Here is a 26913-nt window from a genome sequence, read left to right as displayed (position 1 = left end):
TTTCCACCAAACAAACTTTCCAAGCTCCCTGAATATACTCTAAAAACCACTGCTCTAAAATGGAAATGACATATGATTTTAAAATATTATTCCATGTATTTTGGAGCTGCCTGGGGATGAAGATGTTGTATAGTCCAGCCTGAAAACTGAGTTTCTCTGCCAAGGAAACCAATTGAAGTTCCGGTCAAACAAAAGTGATTGCTCCTTGCTTCTGTGTTGAGAGGCATGGGAAGTGCTACCAGAACCAACTGTTAATCAGGCTCTTAAGAAGAGAATCTGACTAACATGGAGAAACCCGTCTGTACTAAAAATACAAAATTAGCCGAGCGTGGTGGCGGGCGCCTGTAATCCCAGCTACTCGGGAGGCTGAGGCAGGAGAATCGCTGAACCCAGGAGGCGGAGGCTGCAGTGAGCCGAGATCGCGCCATTGCATTCCAGCCCGGGGAACAAGAGCGAAACTCCGTCTAAAAAAAAAAAAGAGAGAGAGAGAGAATCTTTGACAGCAAAGCTGTTCTCTTCATTTTGGATGCAGACATTGGGAAAGTAGGCCACCTCTTAAAATATTTGCTAATGATTTTTATGAGGCTGAAAGAATACATGAAACTTAAAACAGGGGATCTAGAAACAGGACTTTGGACAACCCCACCACCACCAATGAGCTCAAACAAATCATTACACATGCTGATTCATTTTTATAAGCAACAGCGCCCTCTTGTGATTAACTTCTGAATAAGGGTTTGATGGCTTGGCATGACATTGAGGCAAAGAACCTTATTGCCACTACAAGAATGAAAAAGTGTTCTTCAAATTTGGCTGGGTAGGAAAAAACATCATACAATCACAAGGTGTCCAATACAACCTCCTTTGGAAGCAATGAGTATGACACCATGGCATAGATCAGGCCAATAAGCTATAAAAATAATTGGAATGTCTACTTTCTTAAACGTGTGTGTGTCTGTGTTTATACACGTATACGTGTGTGTGTGTATAGTAAGTTATTCATGTAGACCTCAACTTTTCGAAAGATACATGTGCACATCCGTGTGGGCGCACACACACACACACACACACACACAGAGCTATAAAAGACTAGGATTTGGTCCTTAAGTAACATCTGAATCACGAAAGATTCATTAACTGGTAAAAGCACATTTGGTACACATAACTATTTGGTAGTCAAACTATCTGATTAAGCAGAATAGTTCATTCATTTCCTGCCAATGTGAGAAAACCATTAATTGTGTATGACTGTAAAACTCACCATAGTACTTCTGGAATTTTCACAGATGATTAAAAAAAAAAAAAAAAACCTAAAAAACAAAAACAAAAACAAAACAAAACCCAAAAAGTCACCATAGGTAACTAGTAGAGCAGCTAGATTAATCTTTGAATAATCCCTGGCAAGGGAGGGTTAACAATATTAATGTCCTGGAATGAATTTGTGTACTTCAAACAACAAAGCAGGGCTAGGAATAGTTAGGGGATTTCAGAAACATCTAGACTAGCTGCACATGCAACAATTTAAAAATTAGGAGGTTCTGGGATGGGTGTGGTGGCTCACGCCTGTAATCTCAGCACTCTGGGAGGTCAAAGCAGGCAGATCGCTTGAGCTCAGGAGTTCAAGACCAGCCTGGGCAACATGGTGAAACCCTGTCTCTACTAAAACTACACAAAATTAGCCAGGCGTGGTGGTATGCACCTGTAGCTCCAGCTACTCAAAACAAAACAAAACAAACAAACAAACAAAAAGGAGATTCTGTTTGGGCCAAGGCTTTCAACCAGCTATAAATGAGAGGGAAAGCTACAAAAAGCAAAATCTTTGGAATTCGTGTTTGCAACTGTAACAGAAGGAGCACCTTTGAGTGTACACCATGTAGAAAAATCTGTGGGGCAGTGATATGGTGTTTTCACTTACAATTACTCATTACTGACTTTACGCAGGGGACTAGATGAAAAAATAAAGCTAAAATTTCCAATTGGCTATCCAGAATCAACAACATTATTAGACAGTTCTCATTATTTGGATCCTAAGTTTTACCACTAGAGATTCTAAGCTTTAGATTTTGCATAGGTTCATATTAGGATTTAGAATACTCAAAATTGTTTTGGTTGTTTTGTCTCTTAGCTGTAACATAAATTTTTTATGGAAGTTTTTAATATCTTATTTTTAACAAGTCCTTGACTATTTTAGAGAACTATGCATGTTCATTCTTAATCATTAGGAATATTAGCTCACTAACCTGCTTGAAACATTATTAATGAATTCTTCCCCAAATAGAAGCCAGTTGTTTCCTTTCTCAGCCATTAACACAATGTTGTCAAGAAATTTATTATCTCAGAAATATCTTCCAATAGGTAGTTTTCTTCATTGGAAAAAGTTTACATTACTATACGTTTTCTATCTACTATCAGAGTGATCAAAGCATGGAGAAACCGATTCCCTGGGAAAAGATGACTTGTTGACGTGCAGATTGGTAATCTATCTGTAAATGAGCAGGGGTTTTTTCCACACAGGCTGAAGAGATACACAACAGACCATCCTTACAACATATATCTTTAATTAAATTTATATTGGTGGATTTAAAAAACATTAAGTGAGAAGACGACAGCTAGGGAAATAAGGTATCCTGTGAATATTTATAATAAAGTATTTAAAATTTAAAAAGAATAAGAAACATCAATTGGCTTTTTGTAACTTAAAAGAGACTAACCAAGTGTTGTTTCCCAGTTTTGTACAAGCAGAGACCACAGGAAGATTCTTACATAAGCAGCACAGGGAAGAGAATTGTTAATTCTATGTGTGTGCTTTGTTTCTCAGAATTGTTTGGAAGAACTTTGTCCAGTCAGAAATGAGTAAAAACAAGATGTAAGAAACATTAAAACAGGGGGCATATGGTCTTAAGAGATAATCTTGGAGAATATAGCAAAAGGCAAATTCCTCCATTAGATATTATAATTTGGTATGTAACATGAACATTTAAAATTCTGATTAAAGTGACTAAAATGGTTTGTTTTTTAAAAAAATCAAAACAGAACTTAGGGGATAAAACTCAAAATAAATTTACTCTCAGTAGTAACTTGATGTAGGAATATAAATTCTCTCACTTCGATAAACATGAATATAAAATATTGCTGTCTGTATTCTAAGGTTTCCTACATTTTCTGTAAAAGGTGATTCATGCTATGTCATATGTAAATGACTCAACATTTTGAGCTAAAAGGCTGTTCACAATATACACATCCTTTACTTAGAAAGCAAAATAGGCTTGACACCTTTATATTAAAAACCTGGGATACAGCAGGATTAGTAGCACCATGAAAAATAATTCTTCCTACAAACTGCAGTCTTTTATTTTACTCAGTGTAACTCTTCTCTTAACTGAATTTTTAATGTATCATTTTAGTAACTGAGCAAAATATATAATTTTCATCTTATAATTCTTGGAGAAAATCATTCTGGACCCAAAAAGTAAATTCACTTTCTTATTTCTTTAGTAGAAAAATAATAGAGACCTTGCTCTGGTGCATTGCTGAGGTACATCTGAATCTTCATGGTTACTAGTCAGCATGTTATCTTGGTCATATGTAGTAGCACCATTGACGGCAGCAGTAGTAAAGTTGGGGACAATGAGACATTGCATCCTAGGAATTTTATATATTTATATATATATATATATATGTATATGTATATATATATATCACACTTTAAAACACACAAGGAATTCTTCAAAATGTTATGTCCTCTTCATGCACACTTGACATCGGCTAATTCGTGTCCTCAAGTCTCCTGCTTTCAGCGTTTCTGACTGAGGTTTACTGGGAAATAAGAAATAAGACAATCAGATCCATATTTTCTGGTATTTCAATTCTGTTATTGGTTCAAATTTATAACTAAACATTCTCTTTGTGTTAAGTAGCTCTCTTGGTGACTTAATGGTTTACTTTTCAGCAATATGATCTAATGCAGTGACTAGTATGGTTTAAGAACCATTAGTGGTCACAGATATTTTGTAACTATTCTCCCCAACACTATTATCTTTGTATATTTGTGTCTCCTTCTTATTTTCTATTTTTTTCTCTTTCTCTCATACATTTTTCTAATATTCACAGGATGAGGGAAATCTGGGCAACTGATGATGAATAGATAACAAGGACCATAAGAAAAATATCAAGTAGTGATAATTCAAAAGCAACACAGAAAAATAAATTTAAACGGAAAAAAATCAATAGATTGAAGTATCCTGAGGTACATATATTATGTATGTCTTGCTCATTAAATCAGAATCTTTAAAATATCCTGGGAAAGGAGACCACTGAACTGAGAGGGAGAAGATAGACTGTAACTTCATTTCCTGGGGTGGCCTCAATCTAGTTGAACAGCTGCTGACTTATTAGGAAGGTCACATAACCTTTCTTTATCTCTGTTTCATTATGGAAGGATTGCTACTAAGGTATCGCAAACCAAACTCACCTAATATTAATCAAGTCTGTTTTTCTGACCTGAGTCATGTATATGAGAATAACAAGCAAGAACAAAGTACACAATCCAATACATTCCTAACATTTGTTGAGAATAAACCACCCATAAATTGTCTCTTTCTTCCCTAGCATCTCTGAAGGAAGCTTTGGACCTGAATTAAAGCTATAAGCACTTTACCTGAACATGTCTGACACATCTACAGTTGCCAGCCAAAAGCTGTAGGAGTTGGCATAGTAGTTACAGGTACCCCTCCCATGACATTCGATGAAGGGAGCTGAACGAAACTCTTCCAAGCAGGAACCAGGAGAGGCTAGGGCTTGACCTGAGCCTTCTGCCCCTGCACTTGTATGCTATAAAAGACAAGGAAAAATGTGCCGCAATACCCATCTGCCATAATAGCTTAGTGAATATCCAAAGATGTGTGCTGGGCTTGGCCAGATTCAAATCCAGTGAACGAACAGGCCCAGAGGTAAGATAATAGTATCCACACCAAGGGTAGTCAAAAAAAGTAATAAGCAGATTATGAAAATATGTTACAAAAAATGTGTGAGGGGGAACAGAGTGCTTGGATAGAAGCTGTTTGAAGTTTAAGCTTCTTGTTATGCAAATGACAGGGATTCCTCATATTGGGAAGAAATGTAGATGGAACGGACAGTCAGCTATTATGACAAATGTAAGGAAGAGTGTAAAATACCATCATGAAGGAATAACCAATCCACAGAGAATCCCATCCCTGAGGACAACGGGGAATCTGGATCGTCTGACTGTGAACTGCGATCACCACAGCTGGAGCTTCACATACTGCACATCTGGTAAAGGAAAAGGAAAAGGAACATAATGTACAGAGTGAGCACGTGAAAAGTAGCCGTCCTGCTTCATTGGAAGCCTTCCTGGTATGGAAGCCAATTAATGTGTCTTTCAATGATCACAAAAGGTGAAGAAATGCACTTTGAGGATTGCATTTGCTAAGTATTGTCTCCCAGTATACATAATAAACTGTAAACTTTTGTCAAAAAACTGCAGAACCAGTGCAATGGCCTTTTGATATTCCATTCTGCCCTAAATTTCTATTCATACTTCCTATAGTCAATGCCTTAATTGCCATAAGAGTTTGGCTTGCTGTATTGCACATACTACTTGTTGTCAAAGTGCTCAATTGGAGGGGAGACATTTAGTAATGCTGAAACTGTGGTAAGAACAATGTCAGAAAGACTCGAAAATATAAGAAACGGACACTTTCTCAATCTCTACCCATTATTCTTGGTCCAAAGGACATTTATTAAACATTTGACTATATATGGAGAAGTACAACATATCCAGAATGCTGGGCAGGTACCCAGGCACTTGGAGATGTGGCTGAAATCTACAAAATCAAGTAAAATAGCAACAGAATGAATATAGCTGAGCCTTCCATATCTTTAATGAAAAACATGAGTGGACCTCTTGACATATTACTGAGGCCAGTTTTGCAGTTTACCTAACAAAATAAGTAATACATTTAGACAAGGTTTTACTCCCAAGAGTTGGGACTGACAAAATTACACACACACACACTCACACACTCCCAAATTCCCAAAGGATTCAGGAAAATGTATTAAAAAGGGCACCATGAATTTGCTACTAAGGCTGAACCAGCTTTAATCTTTATATTTACTATCAAAGGAAGCAGACTTTCCAGCAATTCATCCTTTATGGTTACTGAAATCCTGGGTCATGATCAGAATAAAAATGGCAATAACCAATACTCCTGGGAGACTGAGTTAAACTAGGTTTCAAAATGGCAAAACTCTATTAATGGTATTCTCTTAGTTACTCATGCTCCAAATCTCAGCTACCATCTTCTTCCCATAGCTATCAACTGTCAAATCCTATCTAGCCTAATAACATGACACATGTACCCTACTGTGAGTTCCAATTTACTCACATCAGGGCTATAGCAATACCATTCAATCCAACTGTTCTCTCTACCTCAAGACTATCCCTTCTGTAATCCATGTTACACATTGATGGCACTATAATCTAATCTGAAGTGTAGCTCTAAAATATTTCGGGGCTCCTTGTTACATATCAAGTAAACTTCAAACTACAATTTGGTACAGAAGGCCTTCTACCATCTGGGCCCAAGCTAACTTTGCAATCTTTTCTCCCAACATAACCTTTACATACTACACCCTAGATACATTACTTTATTACCTATTGTCATTTTATCTGCCTAGTATATATCTCCCCTTTATAACTGCCTGTGCCTCAAGTCCGTCTAGTCATTCAAGGACTGATCAGTTCAAGACATACTTTTTCCATATGGTCATCCCAGATTTCTCCATTTGAAATTAAACATCTCTTTCCCTATGCTTTCATAACATTTTTATTATATTTATTGTAGAACTTAGCCCTAATCTGATATATATTAGAAAAATTTATGTAATAAATAAGTACTACACTGTCAGTTATCTGGCTATTACACTATGTCTATCATGGAGGCCTGGTCAAAAGCAGACCACCAATAAATATGAGTCAAATTAAATAATTGAATAGTAAGAGGTACCTCTGTTCTACCTAACCTAGGAGGAATATCATCAGATTGTTAGCTTTGGACTCAAATATGACTAGCTAATTAACTGGGGATTGGTAAAAGTCACAGCTAAATCAATACCTTACCGACTAATGAATGGCTGGATGCTCTGGCCCTTTAGGGGTTGCATGCTCACTGGCATGGGCTCTGGGGTAGAGAGCCAGTAAGAATAGTCATTTCTTGAAGCGAAGTTGCAAACATTATTGATGTTGCAGAACATGAAAGGCATGGTACTAAAGCGACGAAGGCAGCTGCCAGCCGTCCCTAGAAAGATTTGGAGAGAAAACAATAAAGGACTGCATGATGATGATACTTTAGTTTCTTCTAAAACAATAGCAGACAGCCTTTCGAGGAAACTTGCCAGCTTTTCATAGGTAATAAATATACTATATTTCTTAAATCTAAGATTTACTCATATTTTAACATTTATAAAATTAGGATGTGTTTTATAATGTATGCTAATATTTATTGTGGTAGCTCATTATATTATTTCCCAATGCTGTTTTTAAACTAGTGATGCATCTTATAAACAATGGTGTCTTATGCAGAATATTTAGTAATTCATTGTGTGCAAGTGAAGGACACATACTGAGTCCTTACGATATATTATCAATATTTCGTGCTCCAGGCTGCCCTCTCTTCTTCTAAGACATCCTCAGTGTGTATCTTGTGTGAATTTGCAATCTCCTTAGGCCTAGGGACAATAGTAATACTGGCCAGTGTGCAGAGCCACCGCAGACAGGTTTGAAGAATACGTAAAAAGGAAAAAAATAAGATAGGAAGGAAAGATGTGAGGGGAAAGCAAACCAAAAAAAGAAAGAAACTAATCTTTGAAATTCAGAGCTAGTAGGACAAGAGAGGTTATTTTTACTTGTGATCAAGCCTTTCTTTTCTCATTTACTCACAAAAGAATGATGAAAAATGCACTTACACTTTTGAAAGTTAAATATCTAAAGTTTTGACATCTAAATTTCATCATAAGTTTAAATTGATACTGTGCCAGTATTAAGATATTAGCTATTGTCTCTCAGCTCCACACCCACTCTTCTGTATTCCACTTTGTAATAGTAGGGACTGGGAATTTGCAAACCACATTTCTACCTTGCCAGCTTTCATTTATGGTGTTTTGTGAATATTGATATCTAAGAACAAACTTTTATATCACTCTTTTAAATGCATCCAATATAATGATTTGAGATCTAACATTTACCATTATAGAAAATATATAAACTTGTCTTTAACAGTTGGAAATTATACACTGCTCCTTCTACATTTAAAAATTATATTTCCCTTCCACTTTTCTCACACAGTTTTATCCTAATGTAACATATTTTTATTTTTGAAAGTTTTTTATTGATCATGCTATCATATTTCTCAAAAATTAAAATTGAATACTTTTTTAAAACTTTTTGTGACTATAAGACTTTACATGTTAAACGTTTTATTTTGACCTGTCATTGTTATTATTAATTCATAACTGATAAAAATATATATATTATAAATTTTTATATAATTATTACAATAAACTTTTATTAGAAACGTATTTCTTAGTAAGATGGATTAAAAGTGAATTACAGAGCTTGAGTTAATGGAGACATTAACAAAACTATTAATTTTTTATTTATGCAAAATAATGGGGTACATGAACATTTTTTGTATGTATATAATGCACAGTGATCAAGTCAGGGTATTTAGGGTATACATCACGCATGTACAATATTTTTTTTTAAGTATAGTCATCCTCTTCTGCTATCAAATATGGAATTAATTCCTTCTATCTTACTGTATGTTTGTATCCCTTAACCCACTTCTCTTCATCCTCCCCCTTCCCCACACTTACCCTTCCCAGTCTCTGCTATCTGTCTTTCCATTCTCTGCCTCCATGTGTTCAAATTTTTAGCTCCCACATATAAGTGAGAACATGTGATACTTGTCTTTTTGTGCCTGGCTTATTTCACTTAAGATAATGAGTTCTACTTCCAACCATGTTGCTGCAAATGACATGATTTCATTTTTTTATATGGCTGAATAATATTCCATTGTGTATATACACCACATCTTCTTTATCCATTCATCCTTTGCTGGATACTTAGGTTGATTCCATATCTTTGCTATTGTGAATAGTGCTACAATAAACATGTGAGTACAACTATCCCTTTGATATATTATTTTCTTTTGGGTAAATATCCAGTAATGGGATTGCTGGATTTAACAGTAATTGTATCTTTAGCAAAACTGTTATTTTGAATTATCCCTTTGAATTTGTCTGTCAGAGGTTTTCATACTTCAAGGCAATGTGCAAGAGTATGACTCTTACAAAGTGGAGAAGGCATGACAGTGAAAGGAGATATGGGAAAGGAGATTGCCCAAAGCACATCTGCTAAAGTCAGATTGACTTTAGGAGAAAATACATATAAAAGTCAAGGAGTTGAAATTTGATTTTTAAAAAATTATGCCTCCGTGCATCTTGGAAATTCTTCATATATTCAAAGGGGTATGCTTATCTCAGACTGAAGATGACTGACAAAAGACTAATAGATCTCAAACCTGTACTGTCAGAATTATTTGGAATTTTTATACAATAGATTTGGCATAGGACTAGGAGTCTTCAGAAAATTCCCTAGGTTGAAAATCATTGATTTAGTCAAATTTATGCATTTAAAAAACTGGTTAAGAAAAACCTGACTGACTCACAGTCCTGTAAGAGTGAACAACAGGGGAAAATTTAAAAAGAAATGAATTTAGAATTGGCAGGTGTGGGATTCAAGTCTTACCTCCATCACTTTCTAACTGTATAAGGTTTCAGTAAGTTATTTAACCTGTTAGCCAGTCTCTTTGTGTGTAAAATGAAAAAGCAGAATATTTCTATACATTTTTCTTAATCATAGTTGTGTAAATTAAATTAGACAATGGACATGAAAATGCTTTGTACATTATAAAGTAATTTAAAAAGAAAACTATTCTACTGCCTAATTTGGGACAGAGCTGAAAATACCCGGTCTTACAAGGAAGAGAAAAGAAAGGTAAATAAAAGGAAGGCCCATAATGATGGAAGTATCTGGAGTATCTGGTTGCACCTGTGGCTGCCCACAATGATTCAGAATTCTGGGATATAGTCTCCAAATTTTTGAAGAGAGAGTGATCCCATATACTCCCAATGCCCTCTATACCCTACAGTTATAAGACTTTAATAGACTAATGGTTCTCAGTATGTTTTATTTTTCTCCCAGACAGAAAAGCTTTAGTATTTAATCCATCTTCTCCATCCTCTTTCTTACATTGTATAATCCTTCCACTAATTCAACACAGACTGCATTTATTCGATCAGGAGGTAATTGTTTCTTTAACATCAAAGTTACAGCTGCCTCTATCTTTGCTTAGTCATCAAGATACCTCCAATGTGATCCTTGTGTGAGCCCCAGCAAAGCCTCTGCAATCCAGGACCATTCCTAGGATCTTAGGCTCTGTCATGGCCTTCCCTGTGTCTGAGGCCTAAACTACCAGAGTCACGGTCTATTTATAGACTCTAAATCTGACTGTTCTTATTCGAGCAAATACATGGATTCCGAAAAGTTATAATTACATGCTGATAGCAGATTCTATCTTCTCTTTGCATTACATTTTTAAATTTCGTAGTGCTCAAAACTTCTAATGGTTCCTCTGTTGACCTGGTAGGTTAGGGATGTGAAGTTTAAAGTTTGATTATAAGTCTGACAGTGTAGAGAGATTGAACAAAAAAGAAGAATTTTATAGGAGAAAGACTAGAGAAAATTACCTGAAGATATTAAATTAATTATTTAGATATTTATTATTCAATTAAATTATGGAAAGATAATTTAATTACTAATTTAATGAAGATTTGTCAGTTATAAAATTTAAAAATATGTAACCAAGTGAAAAAGAGAAAGAAAAGTGCAGAGGAAAGTTGAAAAAGAGAAAAAGGAAATATAAGTGGAAAAAAAAGAAAACGGAGAAGAAAGCTATTGGGCAAACCCTTACATTATTTGGTTTCATAAAATGACCTATGACCACTGACTTACATGTAAGTGAATATCCTTACTCTGGTGGGCCAGAACTGGCTGGCAGGTGTGGCCATATGCCTTCTAAAAGTAGGGAGTAAAGCTGACCTCCGGGGTCTCTGTTGCTGCAGAACCGTTTCCACAGAATGAATGGCCCAGCCAATGAGACCTCAGGAAGCTTCTCATCATAGAGATTCCAGAAACTGGGAGCCCAGACTATCTTCTTAAAAGTCTTTATGAAGGCAAAGGGGATAGTCAGTCTTAAAATAGGCAGCCCTGCTGGGAGTGGTGGCTCACGCCTGTAATTCCAACACTTTAGGAGGCAGACGTGGGCAGATCACGAGGTCAGCAGTTCAAGACCAGCCTGGCCAACATGGTGAAACCCCGTCTCTACTAAAAATACAAAAATTAACCAGGCATGCTGGCGGGCGCCTGTAATCCCAGCTACTCGGGAGGCTGAGGCAGAAGAATTGCTTGAACCTGGGAGGCAGAGGTTGCAGTGAGCCGAGACCGCACCATTGCACACCAGCCTGGATGATAGAGGGAGACTCCGTTTCAAAAAAAAAAAAAAAAACAAAAAAACACCACAGAGCCCCAGGTAAGACAATGGGACTTCAACATCCAAAGTCAAAATTCCAGGAAAAGAATTCATGGGGATGGAAAAGTCCTTGAGAGTGATTCAGTCCAGTGTCATCCCATCAACTTTGCTGTCCACCCCAGTATAGAAAAGATACATGGGAGCACTTTAAATGAAATGGATTTTGTACAGAAATGTCATACTTTATATAGCTTTAAATGACTCCAGTAATACTTTATAAAGTTAAGGTACTTATTTTAGGAACTACAAACTAGCATAATTAAGCAATGACCTTACTTTCTTTGATCTATGAACCAAGATTCTCTTCAGAACTTATGAACTTGATGAAGACCAGTTTCAAAGATGAGGTAACTATCTCCCATGAATTATAAACACTGCACACTCAAGCAGCTGCTATACTGCAAAGAGCCCAGTGAAACTGTTTCATTAATAGCTAATCTAACTAAAAGTAAATGTGGCCTTTGTGAAATGATTTGCTTTAGGCCAAGAATTGCACTCATAAGAGCTAATTAATGCTTTTAGTTTAAGGTTAAATATTATTTATTTAAAAATCATGGTGAATATATTCAGTTGCCTTTGGCATGGTTTTCAGTTCAGAAGCCCCAAAAGAATAGAGAGAGGCACTTTGGCCAAGGCTACTCTAGAACCCAACAGGATTTCTGAAACAAAAACAAAATGCACAGTAGGAAATTAAATATTGATTATCTCACCCAAGTCTTGACCATGGGCTCTTTTATTTCCTTGTACATACAGGAGAGAAAAGCCTTCATAGATCTGAAGTGTTCCCTGCGGGCATTGTGGTGCATCCGTTGTCTGGCTGTGGCGTGTAATAAGAAATCCATGTGCAATAGAGGAGGTTCCAGGGGGACCTGGGGGACCTTGCAATCCATCTGGCCCGGGGGGACCATCCAAACCACGAGTACCTATTTCCACGAAACCATCAGTATACAAGATTAAGTAAGCTCTGATCCACTCTTACGGTTATTGACAAAACATTATTACCTCATTTGACTAGTTAACTTAGTTGATATTTATAGAGTGTCTATAAAGGCATTGTCAGATATCATGGGCTAGGAGACAAATAAAATATGCTTATTTGGAGAGTCTGTATGTTATTTAGTCTCTCGTTGTACTAAAAGAATCTGAACTCCATGACCAATTTTCAGCCTGCTGTTTTGTTCATCAATGAGAAAGGAAGGGTGTGGTTGCCATCAATCTACCAGATTCATTGCTGAAAAACATTCTCCTTTGAATCTGTCTGGGGAAATTATTCTCAGGCATACATTTTTGTGTAGAGAACAGGCAGGGCATTCTAAAGAAGTATTTTCAAAATGCCCATTTTCAATCTACCACTGACTTCCCTTCTTGATTTAGCCTCTTGGTTTGAGTTCATTTAATAATTTTCTGTATACACAGGCCTTTGGACAGTGTGTGTATAAATTTTCATTTTAGGGAAACTTCACAGAAACTCTTGTGATGAAGATGACACTAACTCGTTATTTCCCTAGAAACATAGCATTAATGAAATGGCAGGGCATTGACTCTAGGAAGGCTATAGGTATTACCACTCTGCCTTGCTGCCACTGATATTTGAAATACAAACTCTTTATGTTTATTTAGAGTTATATTTATATAATCTAGAGTTGTTAACATATATTACTGATCTATATAATGTATGATCCTCTATTTCTATTTTAGAAATCTTAACATTAGTGTATTTTTTATTTCAAGTTGACTCAAATTCTTTTTGGAAGTAGATTGAGTACAGATTGAAAATCTAATAGATATCAGACTCAGTATTATCAGGAGCACCTATTAATGCTCCTAATATCAATTTATCATCTCAACATGAAACGTCACCATGACTCTTAAAGGTCTATGGCAATCATTTAAACTGTTCGTTTATATTTGCTGCTCTTTATGAAAGAAATTACAGCCTGCTGTGATATTTTCAAATGTGGAAATATTCACAATAATTTCAAGCAAGGGATTTAAATCAACATATTGAAAATTTGCTGAACAAGTAAGTACAGTGAGTGCCTGGAAAATTCTCATCGTGAGAAAGAACTGAGTTTTCCACTGCTCTAAACACAAATAGAAGTAACCTCGTATGCTTCTCTTATAGTGACAAATCTCCTTATTATGTGCTTTGCTATTTTCCCCAGTTCCATATTCACCAGTCAGCTATGCTAACATCAAGGGAAGATCTCACAGCTCTAAGTGGAGGCCCTATGTCCAGAGGTCTCCCAAACTCAAAGACTTTCCCTCCACCAACAGCATGTTTTACTTGTCTTACCTGGCTGTCCTGGCAGACCTGGGTCTCCTTTGCGCCCTCCTGCACCATCAAAGCCAGGGAGTCCATTGCGTCCAGGATCTCCTGGAGGGCCAGTTGGACCTACAGGAAAATAAATGAGGTATTCAAATATGAGTAGAATATTCTCACATCTGGACAGATCTAGGGGACAAAAGATTCTCGAGACACTGAATTCCCAATTTGGTTTTGTCTTAAATCCAGAAAAATGAAGAGATAACTCAAGTCCAGGACCAAAAAAGCCAACAAGGATTTAGCTTTAGTTTTAAATAATCCATTTGCTTCTGGGATGCTTTTAATGGAGTTGTGCTCTCTTGGTCTTCAGAATCAGACAAGAATGTAAGTCCCAACTTTTGTTTACCATCCCACCATAAGTTACTGCCAGGTATACTTTGTTTTTAATAAGACTGTCACTTGATAACTTAATAAGAGCGAAAGACTGAAGTTAGTTCTTGCTTTCTTTTATAATGATTAATGAAAGTTGGCTATAAGCATAGAGTAAAATGGCCACCTAGACACCAGTTAGTTTAAAAGACAAGGGGCTTCACAGTGGGAAACTGATAGCCCAACAAATCAGCTTTCAATCTTTCTGATGGATGATGTACAGAAAGCACCAGATCTTAAATACATTTTCATTTCATTATAATTTTTTTAACATTAACTAGTTGTTCAAATTGGAACAGCCAGAGGGGCTAATAGTAACCTGACATGGTCTAAAAGAAATTCAACCATGAGAAATTAACACTTTCAAGAAAAAAGAAAACGGAACTTGTGGAGGTCTGCTATTCTACTAGTTGCTTAGACTCCTATTGTCAGAGACAACCTCTGACGTGTAAAAGGAGAACTAGGGAAATGTTCTCCAATGAATAAGCCTTAAAAGAATGATCTGCAGAGGAGTGATGAGAGAGGGCATCCTTGTCTTGTGCCATTTTCAAACGGAATGCTTCCAGCTTTTGCCCATTCAGTATGATATTGGCTGTGGGTTTGTCATAAATAGCTCTTATTATTTTGAGATATGTCCCATCAATACCTAGTTTATTGAGAGTTTTTAGCATAAAGGGCTGTTGAATTTTGTCGAAGGCCTTTTCTGCATCTATTGAGATAATCGTGTTTTTTTGTCATTGGTTCTGTTCATGTGATGGGTTACGTTTATTAATTTGTGTATGTTGAACCAGCTTTGCATCCCAGCAATGAGGCCGACTTAATTGTGGTGGAAAAGCATTTTGATGCGCTGCTGGATTTGGTTTGCCAGTATTTCCTTGAGGATTTTCGCATCGATGTTCATCAGGGACATTGGACTAAAATTTTCTTTTTTCTGTGTGTCTGTCTCTCTGCCAGGTTTTGGTATCAGGATGATGCTGGCATCATAAAATGAGTTAGGGAGGAGTCCCCCTTTTTGTATCATTTGGAATAGTTTCAGAAGGAATTGCACCAGCTCCACTTTGTACCTCTGGCAGAACTTGCCTGTGAATCCATCTGGTCCTGGACTTTTCTTGGGTGGAGGGTATTAATTACTGCCTCAATTTCAGAACTTTTTATTGGCCTATTCAGGGATTCAACTTCTTCCTGGTTTAGTCTTGGGAGGGTGTAAGTGTCCAGGAATTTATCCATATCTTTTAGATTTTTTAGTTTATTTGCATAGAGGTGTTCATAGTATTCTCTGATGGTAGTTTGTATTTCTGTGGGATCGGTGGTGATATCCCCTTCATCACTTTTTATTGTGTCTATTTGATTCTTCTCTCTTTTCTTCTTTATTAATCTTGCTAGTGGTCTATCCATTTTGTTAATCTTTTAAAAAAACCAGCTCCTTGAACTGCACAAGATGGCTGAATAGGAACAGCTGCAGCCTCCAGCTCCCAGTGTGAGCGACACAGAAGATGGGTGATTTCTGCATTTCTAACTGAGGTACAGGGTTCATCTCATTGGGGTGTGTCGGACAGTGGGTGCAGGACAGTGAGTGCAGCCCAACAAGCAAGAGCCGAAGCAGGGTGAGGCATTGCCTCACCCGGTAAGCGCAAGGGGGAAGGGTATTCCCTTTCCTAGCCATGGGAAACTGTGACACATAGCACCTGGAAAATCGGGTCACTGCCACCCTAATACTGCACCTTACCAAGGGTCTTAGTAAACAGCACACCAGATTACATCCAGCGCCTGGCTCGGAGGGTCCCACATCCACGGAGCCTCCCTCATTGCTAGCACAGCAGTCTGAGATCTAACTGCAAGGTGGCAATGAGGCTGGGGGAGGGGCGCCCACCATTGCTGATGCTTAAGTAGGTAAACAAAGTGGCCAGGAAGCTCGAACTGGGTGGATTCTACCGCAGCTCAAGGAGGCCTGCCTGCCTCTGCAGACTCCACCTCTGGGGACAGGGCACAGCCAAACAAAAGGCAGCAGAAACCTCTGTAGATGTAAATGTCCCTGTCTGACAGCATTGAAGACAGTAGTGGTTCTCCCAGCACAGAGTTTGAGATCTGAGAATGGACAGACTGCCTGCTCAAGTGGGTCCCTGACCCCCGAGTAGCCTAACTGGGAGACACCCTCCACTAGGGGCAGACTGACACCTCACACCTCACACGGCCGGGCACACCTCTGAGATGAAGCTTCCAGAGGAATGATCAGACAGCAACATTTGCTGTTCAGCAATATTCACTCTTCTATAGCCTCCACTGCTGATACCCAGGCAAACAGGGTCTGGAGTGGACCTTGAGCAAACTCCAACAGACCTGCAGCTGAGGGTCCTGACTGTTAGAAGGAAAACTAACAAACAGAGAGGACATCCACACCAAAACCCCATTTGTACATCACCATCATCAAAGACCAGAGGTAGATAAAAACACAAAGATGGGGGAAAAAGTATTGCAGAAAAGCTGAAAATTCTAAAAATCAGAGTACCTCTCCCCCTCCAAAGGAATGCAGCTCCTTGCCAGTAACGGGACAAAGCTGGACAGAGAATGACATTGGCGAGTTGAGAGAAGAAGGCTTCAGACAATCAAACTTCTCCAAGCTAAAGGAGGAATTACGAACCCAGCGCAAAGAAGCTAAAAACCTTGAAAAAACATTTGACGAATGGCTAGAATAAGCAATGTAGAGAAGTCCTTAAACGACCTGCTAGAGATGAAAACCATGACACGAGAACTACATGACAAATACACAAGCTTCATTAACTGACTCGATCAACTGGAAGAAAGGGTATCAGTGACTGAGGATCAAATGAATGAAATGAAGCAAGAAGAGAAGTTTAGAGAAAAAAGAGTAAAAAGAAATGAACAAAGCCTCCAAGAAATATGGGACTATATGAAAAGACCAAATCTACGTCTGATTGGCGTGCCTAAAAGTGACGGGGAGAATGGAACCAAGCTGGAAAACACTCTGCAGGATATTATTCAGGAGAACTTCCCCAACCTAGCAAGGCAGGCCAACACTCAAATTCAGGAAATACAGAGAACGCCACAAAGATACACCTCGAGAAGAGCAACTCCAAGACACATAATTGTCAGATGCACTAAAGTTGAAATGAAGGAAAAAAGGTTAAGGGCAGCCAGGGAGAAAGGTCGGGTTACCCACAAAGGGAAGCCCATCAGACTCACAGCAGATCTCTCGGCAGAAACTCTACAAGCCAGAAGAGAGTGGGGGCCAATATTCAACATTCTTAAAGAAAAGAATTTTAAACCCAGAATTTCATATCCAACCAAACTAAGTTTCATAAGTGAAGGAGAAATAAAATCCTTTACAGACAAGCAAATGCTGAGAGATTTTGTCACCACCAGGCCTGCCTTACAAGAGCTCCTGAAGGAAGCACTAAACATGGAAAGGAACAACAGGTACCAGCCACTGCAAAAACATGCCAAAATGTAAACACCATTGATGCTAGGAAAAAACTGCATGAACTAATGAGCAAAATCACCAGGTAACATCATAATGACAGGATCAAGTTCACACATAATGATATTAACCTTAAATGTAAATGGGCTAAATGTTCCATTTAAAAGACACAGACTGGCAAATTGGATAAAGAGTCAAGACCCATCAGTGTACTGCATTCAGAAGACCCCTCTCATGTGCAGAGACACACATAGGCTCAAAATAAAGGGATGGAGGAAGATCTACCAAGCAAATGGAAAACAAAAAAAGTCAGGGGTTGCAATCCTAGTCTCTGATAAAACAGACTTTAAGCCAACAAAGATCAAAAGAGACAAAGAAGGCCATTACGTAATGGTAAAGGCGATCAATTCAACAAGAAGAGCTAACTATCCTAAATATATATGCACCCAATACAGGAGCACCCAGATTCATAAAGCAAGTCCTTAGAGACTTACAAAGAGACTTAGATCCCCATTCAATAATAGTGGGAGACTTTAACACCCCACTGACAACATTAGACAGATCAAGGAGACAGAAAATTAACAAGGATATCCAGGAATTGAACTCAACCCTGCACCAAGTGGACCTAATAGACATCTACAGAACTCTCCACCCCAAATCAACAGAATATACATTCTTCTCAGCACCACATCACACTTATTCCAAAATTGACTACATAGTTGGAAGTTAAGCACTCCTCAGCAAATGTAAAAGAACAGAAATTATAACAAACTGTCTCTCAGACCACAGTGCAATCAAACTAGAACTCAGGACTAAGAAACTCAATCAAAATCGCTCAACTACATGGAAACTGAACAACCTGCTCCTGAATGACTACTGGGTACATAATGAAATGAAGGCAGAAATAAAGATGTTCTTTGAAACCAACGAGAACAAAGATACAACATACCAGAATCTCTGGGACACATTTAAAGCAGTGTGTAGAGGGAAATTTATAGCACTAAATGCCCACAGGAGAAAGCAGGAAAGATCTAAAATTGACACCCTAACATCACAATTAAAAGAACTAGAGAAGCAAGAGCAAACACATTCGAAAGCTAGCAGAAGGCAAGAAATAACTAAGATCAGAGCAGAACTGAAGGAGATAGAGACACAAAAAACCCTCCAAAAAATCAATGAATCCAGGAGTTGGTTTTTGAAAAGATCAACAAAATTGATAGACCGCTAGCAAGACTAATAAAGAATGAAAGAGACAAGAATCAAATAGACACAATAAAAAATGATGTAGGGGATATCACCATCGATCCCACAGAAATACAAACTACCATTAGAGAATACTATAAACACCTCTATGGAAATAAACTAGAAAACCTAGAAGAAATGGATAGATTCCTCGACACATACAGTCTCCCAAGACTAAACCAGGAAGAAGTTGAATCCCTGAATAGACCCATAACAGGCTCTGACATTAAGGCAATAATTAATAGCCTACCAACCAAAAAAAAGTCCAGGACCAGACGGATTCACAGTCGAATTCTAGCAGAGGTACAAACAGGAGTTGGTACCATTCCTTCTGAAACTATTCCAATCAATAGAAAAAGAGGGAATACTCCCTAACTCATTTTATGAGGCCAACATCATCCTGATACCAAAGCCTGGCAGAGACACAACAAAAAAAGAGAATTTTAGACCAATATCCCTGATGAACATCGATGCAAAAATCCTCAATAAAATACTGGCAAACCAAATCCAGTAGCACATCAAAATCTTATCAATCATGATCAAGTGGGCTTCATCCCTGGGATGCAAGGCTGGTTCAACATATGCAAATCAATAAACATAATCCAGCATATAAACAGAGCCAAAGACAAAAACCGCATGATTATTTCAACAGATGCAGAAAAGGCCTTTGACAAAATTCAACAGCCCTTCCTGACAAAAACTCTCAATAAATTAGGTATTGATGAAACATATCAAAATAATAAGAGCTATTTATGACAAACCCACAGCCAATATCATACTGAATGGGCAAAAACTGGAAGCATTCCCCTTGAAAACTGGCACAAGAAAGGGATGCCCTATCTCACCACTCCTATTCAACATAGTGTTGGAAGTTCTGGCCAGGGCAATCAGGCAGGAGGAAGAAATAAAGGGTATTCAATTAGGAAAAGAGGAAGTCAAATTGTCCCTGTTTGCAGATGACATGATTGTATATTTAGAAAGCCCCATCATCTCAGCCCAAAATCTCCTTAAGCTGATAAGAAACTTCAGCAAAGTCTCAGGATACAAAATCAACGTGCAAAAATCACAAGCATTCTTATACACCAATAACAGAAAAACAGAAAGCCAAATGATGAATGAACTCCGTTTCACAATTGCTTCAAAGAGAATAAAATACCTAGGAATCCAACTTACAAGGGATGTGAAAGACCTCTTCAAGGAGAACTACAAACCACTGCTCAATGAAATAATGGAGGACACAAACAAATGGAAGAACATTGCATGTTCGTGGATAGGAAGAATCAATATCGTGAAAATGGCCATACTGCCCAAGGTAATTTACAGATTCAATGCCATCTACCTGACTTCAAACTATACTACAAGGCTACAGTAACCAAAACAGCATGGTACTGGTACCAAAACAGAGATATAGACCAATGGAACAGAACAGAGCCCTCAGAAATAATACCACACATCTACAACTATCTGATCTTTGACAAACCTGACAAAAACAAGAAATGGGGAAAAGATTCCCTATTTAATAAATGGTGCTGGGAAAACTGGCTAGCCGTAAGCAGGAAGGTGAAACTGGATCCCTTCCTTGCACCTTATGCAAAAATTAATTCAAGATGGATTAAAGACTTAAATGTTAGACCTAAAACCATAAAAACCCTAGAAGAAAACCTAGGCAATACCATTCAGGACATAGGCATGGGCAAGGACTTCATGTCTAAAACATTTAAAGCAATGGCAACAAAAGCCAAAATTGACAAATGGGATCTAATTAAACTAAGGAGCTTCTGCACAGCAAAAGAAACTACCATCAGTGTGAAGAGGCAACCTACAGAATGGGAGAAAATTTTTTCAATCTACTCATCTGACGAAGGGCTAATATCCAGAACCTACAAAGAACTCAAACAAATTTACAAGAAAAAAACAAACAACCCCATCAAAAAGTGGGCAAAGGATATGAACAGATGCTTCTCAAAAGAAGACATTTATGTAGCCAACAGACACATGAAAAAAGGCTCATCATCACTAGCCATCAGAGAAATGCAAATCAAAACCACAATGAGATACCATCTCACACTAGTTAGAATGGCGATCATTAAGAAGTCAGGAAACAATAGGTGCTGGAGAGGATGTAGAGAAATAGGAACACTTTTATACTGTTGGTGGGACTGTAAACTAGTTCAACCATTGGGGAAGACAGTGTGGCAATTCCTCAAGGATCTAGAACTAGAAATACCATTTGACCCAGCCATCCCATTACTGGGTATATACCCAAAGGATTTTAAATCATGCTGCTATAAAGACACATGCACACGTATGTTTATTGCGGCACTATTCACAATAGCAAAGACTTGGAACCAACCCAAGTGTCCATCAATGACAGATGGGATTAAGAAAATGTGGCACATATACACCATGGAATACTATGCAGCCATAAAAAGGATGAGTTCATGTCCTTTAAAGAGACATGGATGCAGCTGGAAACCATCATTCTCAGCAAACTATCGCAAGAACAGAAAACCAAACACTGCATGTTCTCACTCCTAGGTGGGAAATGAACAATGAGAACACTTGGACACAGGAAGGGGAACATCACACACTGGGGCCTGCTGTGGGGTGGGGGAAGGGGAGGGCATTAGGAGATATACCTAATGTAAATGATGAGTTAATGGGTGCAGCACACCAACATGGCACATGTATACATATGTAACAAACCTGCACGTTGTGCACATGTACCCTAGAATATAAAGTATAATAAAATAAAATAAAACACACACACACACACACACAGAAATAAATAAAAATAAAAATAAAAATAAAGAAAATCTGCACTGCTGGGCCACTCTGAAGTATCTTGAATTGAGGAGCTTAGGTGAAGAAGTCCTGGTATCAGTTGGGGGCCCTTCAGATGAGCTGCCACCTTGTGACTGTCCGTCAGGGACATCTTTTGGCCATCCCTGGTTAGAGTTGCCATGTGGGTGACAACTAGGAGACTTTCCTTGAATGTGCCCCCACAGATGCATGGCTGGGATGGCGTAGATTCTTTCTGTTTCTGGCAGCGCTGGTGCAGGATTAGGATTTATGAGGTTAAGATTAACGGTGACAACAGTAGAAAATCTTTACCTGATAATACATTTTTTATTTTGTAAAATCTTTATTGCAATATAATTCACATTCCGAATAATGTACCCATTGAAATTGTGCAATTCAGTGGTATTTAGTGTATTTACAGAGCTGTACAACCATCACCACCCTCTAGCTATTATCTCCGAATCCCCACTTTTCCCTAGCCGCTAGAAACCTCGGGTCTACTTTCTGTTTCTGTAGATTTGCCATTCTGAGTATTTCATATAAATAGAATCCTACAGTTTATAGTGCTTTATGACTGGCTTTTTTCACTGAGGATGACGTTTTTAAGGTTTGTTTATGTTGCAGCTTTTGTGGTACTTTCCTTTCTCTTTACTGATAAATAATATTCCACCCTGTGGATAGGCTACAGTTTGCCCACTCATCAGTTGATGGGCATTTGGGTTGTTTCCATTTTTTGTCTATTCCGAATAATGCTGCTATGAACATATATGAACAAGTTTTTGTGTGGTTTTATTCCTCTTGAGTAGAACTGCTAGGCCTGTTAATATGTTTTTAGTCTTCTGTATATATACGGAATATTGTCACCTAGTGTGAAATGGTTTTTAAATGCAATCAACAATCTAAAACCTCCAGTTATTTGTGGTTTCCTTTTTTTTTTTTTTTTGACACAGGGTCTTACTGTGTCACCCAGGCTGAAGTCCAGCAGCATGATTTGGGCTCACTGCAGCCTCGACCTGGGCTTAAGCGATCCTCCCACCTCAGCTTCCTGAGTAACTGGGACTATAGGTGTGCGCCACCACGCCTGGCTAATTTCTGTATTTTTAGTAGAGATGATGTTATGCCATTTGGCCAGGCTGATCTTGAATTCCTGTCTTTAAGTGATCTGCCTGCCTCAGCCTCCCAAAGTTCTGGGATTACAGGTGTGAGGCATCATGGCCAGCCCAGGCACTCTGCTGACTTAAAAATATTTTAAAATAATTCACATTATTAAAATATTTAAACCTAGTTATTTTTTTCTTTGCTGAGACCACTTAGAAAATTATTTTTTTTATATATGAATGTGATGACTTTTGACACTATATTTGGGTGTTTATTTATAATTTATATGTATGAATTTTACATACCCTAGAATTGAGTGTAATAGTGATAATATTTTTAAAAGTGGAAAATTTTAAGATATAGTATGTTGCAAATTATTAATAAATGTTTCTATTCCAAAAAAAAAAAAAAACCAGCTCCTGGAGTCACTGATTTTTTGTGTCTCTATCTCCTTCACTTCTGCTCAGATCTTAGTTATTTCTTGCCTTCGGCTAGCTTTTGAATGTGTTTGCTCTTACTTCTCTAGTTCCTTTAATTGTGATGTTAGGGTGTCAATTTTAGATCTTTCCCACTTTCTCCTGTGGGCATTTAGTGCTATAAATTTCCCTCTAAATGCTGCTTTAGCTGTGACCCAGAGATTCTGGTACATTGTGTCCTTGTTCTCATTGGTTTCAAAGAACTTATTTACTTCTGTCTTAATTTCGTTATTTACCCAGTAGTCATTCAGGAGCACGTGGTTCAGTTTCCATGTAGTTGTGCAGTTTTGAGTGAGTTTCTTAATCCTGAGTTCACTCCTACTCAACATAGTATTGGAAGTTCTTGCCAGGGCTATCAGGCAAGAGAAAGAAATAAAGGTATAAAATAGAAAGAGAGGAAGTCAAATCGTCTCTGTTTGCAGATGACATGATTCCATATTTAGAAAACCTCATTGTCTCAGCCCAAAATCTCCTTAAGCTGATAAGTGACTTCAGCAAAGTCTCAGGATAGAAAATCAATGTTCAAAAATCACAACCATTCCTATACACCAATAATAGACAAAGAGCTAAATCATGAGTGAACTCCCATTCACAATGGCTACAAAGAGAATAAAATACCTAGGAATACAATTTACAAGGGATTTGAAGGAACTCTTCAGGGAGAACTACAAACCACTGCTTAGGGAAGTAAGAGAGGACACAAACAAATGGAAAAATATTCCATGCTCATGGATAGGAAGAATCAATATTGTGAAAATGGCCATACTGCCCAAAGTAATTTATAGATTCAATGCTATCTCCATCAAGTTACTATTGACTTTCTTCACAGAATTAGAAAAAAACTACTTTAAATTTCATATAGAATAATAAAAAAAAGAGCTTGTATAACCAAGATAATCCTAAGCAAAAAGAACAAAGTTGGAGGCATCACACTACCTGACTTCAAACTATACTACAAGGCTACAGTAACCAAAACAGCATGGTACTGGTACCAAAACAGATATATAGACCAATGGAAGAGAACAGAGGCCTCAGAAATAATGCCACCCATTTACAACCATCTGATATTTGGCAAACCTGACAAAAACAAGAAATGGGGAAAGGATTTCATATTCAAATGGTGTTGGGAAAACTGGCTAGCCATACACAGAAAACTGAAACTGGACTCCTTCCTTATGCCTTATACAAAAATTAACTCAAGATAAATTAAAGATTTAAACGTAAGACCTAAAACCATAAAAATCCTAGAAGAAATCCTAGACAATACCATTAAGGACATAGGCATGGACAAATACTTTATGACTAAAACACCAAAAGCAATGGCAACAAAAGCCAAAATTAACAAATGGGATCTAATTAAACTAAGGAGCTTCTGCACTGCAAAAGAAACTATCATCAGATTGAACAGGCAACCTACAGAATGGGAGAAAATTTTGGCAATCTATCCGTCTGACAAAGGGCTAATATCCAGAATCTACAAGGAACTTAAACAAATTTACAAGAAAAAAACAACCACAACCCCATCAAAAAGCGGGCAAAGGATATGAACAGACACTTCTCAAAAGAAGACATTTATGAGGCCAACAAACATGTGAAAAAAAGCTCATCATCACTGGTCACTAGAGAAATGCAAATCAAATCCACAGTGAGATACTATCTCACGCCAGTTAGAATGGTGATCATTAAAAAGTCAGGAAACAAGAGATGCTGGAGAAGATGTGGAGAGATAGTGCTTTTACACTATTGGTGGGAGTGTAAATTAGTTCAACCATTGTGGAAGACAGTGTGGCGATTCCTCAAGGATCTAGAACCAGAAATACCATTTGACCCAGCAATCCCAGTTTGGTATATACCCAAAGGATTATAAATTATTCTACTATAAAGACACATGCCCACATATGTTTATTGAAGCACTGTTCACAATAGCAAAGACTTAGAACCAGTCCAAATGCCCATCAATGATAAGACTGGATAAAGAAAATGTGTCACATACACACCATGGAATACTATGCAGCCATAAAGAAAGGATGAGTTCATGTCCTTTGTAGGGACATGGATGAAGCTGGAAACCATCATTCTCAGCACACTAATACAGGAACAGAAAACCAAACACCACATGTTCTCACTCCTAAGTGGGAGCTGAACAATGAGAACACATGGACACAGGGAGGGGACCATCACACACTTGGGCCTGTCAGCGGATGAGGGGCTAGGTGAGGCATAGCATTAGGAGAAATACCTAATGTAGATTACAGGTTGACGGGTGCAGCAAACCACCATGGCACATGTATACCTATGTAACAAACCTGTACTTTCTGCACATGTATACCAGAAATTAAAAGTATAATAATAATAATAAAGATGATCTGCATTGGTACCTGGTAAACCTTGAGGTCCTTGGGGTCCTGGTAGACCTTTTAACCCAGGTTGTCCAGGGATTCCTGGAGGACCAGCATCTCCTTTGATTATGATACTCTGTCCCGAAGGACCAGGTAATCCAGGAGGACCTATGAGGCAAAACACACAAATTTGAAGGGAAAGAGAAAGGTTACAAGAAATGGAAGCCAAAGTGATCTAAGTTCAGGACAAGAATTGGTGTGAGAGAAACCAGTTTTTGAATTGCTGCTGTATCTAACAGAAATCTGTTTAGGAAAACTAAAAATTGAAAAATAACTTTCAATTGAAAAATAATTTTATTAGGGTCAGTGTAAAAAGTACGCATATCATCCCTATTTTCAAACTTCGAATATTACTCACTTACTAGAAAGTCTCATCCATTATAAATCTGTGAACACTGGTGTCAGGGGAAGACAATTTTACTCCCTTACACATCCATTCTGACTCTAACATCATTTGCAGTTTTTGCTTGCTGTGCTTGTCAAGGGACCCTTTGATCTACTAGGGGAATTTAGCGGATTCCCTATTTCTCAATTTATAAGAAGCTTCTATAAGCCTCTTAGCAAAACGAACTATTTTAATATCAAAAATATTTTTAAAAATTCATATGTGACTTGCTCTTGTGATCTGTTCAATTGAATTTGGGAAAGTTAGTATAGAAGCTAATGTCAAGGAAGTGTTTTTGTTGATCCTGTATCTATCTTAACTTTAAAAGGTCTGCTATCAATATTATGTTAATAAAATAGAGAATGTAAGAGATTAGTAAATAAAAGGAGAGCCTTATTTTCCCTCAGTTGTTGGGGACTTAGCCTCCAACGGTCTGGCTGAAAGACAGAATGAAAACTTTCAAATTCTTTAAAGCATCTAAGTATCAGGTATAACTATCTTCAGGAACAAGTCTTACCTGGAGGACCAGTAAGTCCCGGTTCCCCCTCAGGACCAGCTGATCCAGGTATTCCACTGGGTCCTTTCATGCCTACACAGAAGGTACATACAGTTTCATGGCAAAGCAACATGGCTACAACCTTTACCCAGTCAAATCAGAAAATGGCTATCTTGTCCCAGAGGCGTTTAATATAAAGGGAAACCACAAAAATC

At 37.8% G+C, this 26913-nt stretch overlaps 1 protein-coding gene across 2 annotated transcripts in view; it reads right to left on the bottom strand.

Annotated features, from left to right (window-relative positions):
• Positions 1-2537: 2537 nt before the first annotated feature.
• The window catches only part of COL4A5 (collagen type IV alpha 5 chain), a 273060-nt gene continuing 248684 nt past the window's right edge, over positions 2538-26913 (bottom strand). For both annotated transcript variants that reach the window (XM_025373371.1, XM_025373372.1), the window contains 8 exons: positions 26720-26791; positions 25797-25925; positions 13966-14064; positions 12380-12592; positions 7139-7316; positions 5175-5289; positions 4658-4830; positions 2538-3816 (listed from right to left, as the gene is read on the bottom strand). In XM_025373371.1, coding sequence (XP_025229156.1) covers positions 3735-3816; positions 4658-4830; positions 5175-5289; positions 7139-7316; positions 12380-12592; positions 13966-14064; positions 25797-25925; positions 26720-26791 — 1061 coding nt within the window. In that variant the 3' untranslated portion in view covers positions 2538-3734. The remainder of the gene's footprint in view (positions 3817-4657; positions 4831-5174; positions 5290-7138; positions 7317-12379; positions 12593-13965; positions 14065-25796; positions 25926-26719; positions 26792-26913) is intronic.

Source organism: Theropithecus gelada, chromosome X, assembly GCF_003255815.1.
Source record: "Theropithecus gelada isolate Dixy chromosome X, Tgel_1.0, whole genome shotgun sequence".
In the NCBI taxonomy this organism is placed as follows: domain Eukaryota; kingdom Metazoa; phylum Chordata; class Mammalia; order Primates; family Cercopithecidae; genus Theropithecus; species Theropithecus gelada.
This window is presented reverse-complemented; position numbering and strand designations above follow the sequence as displayed.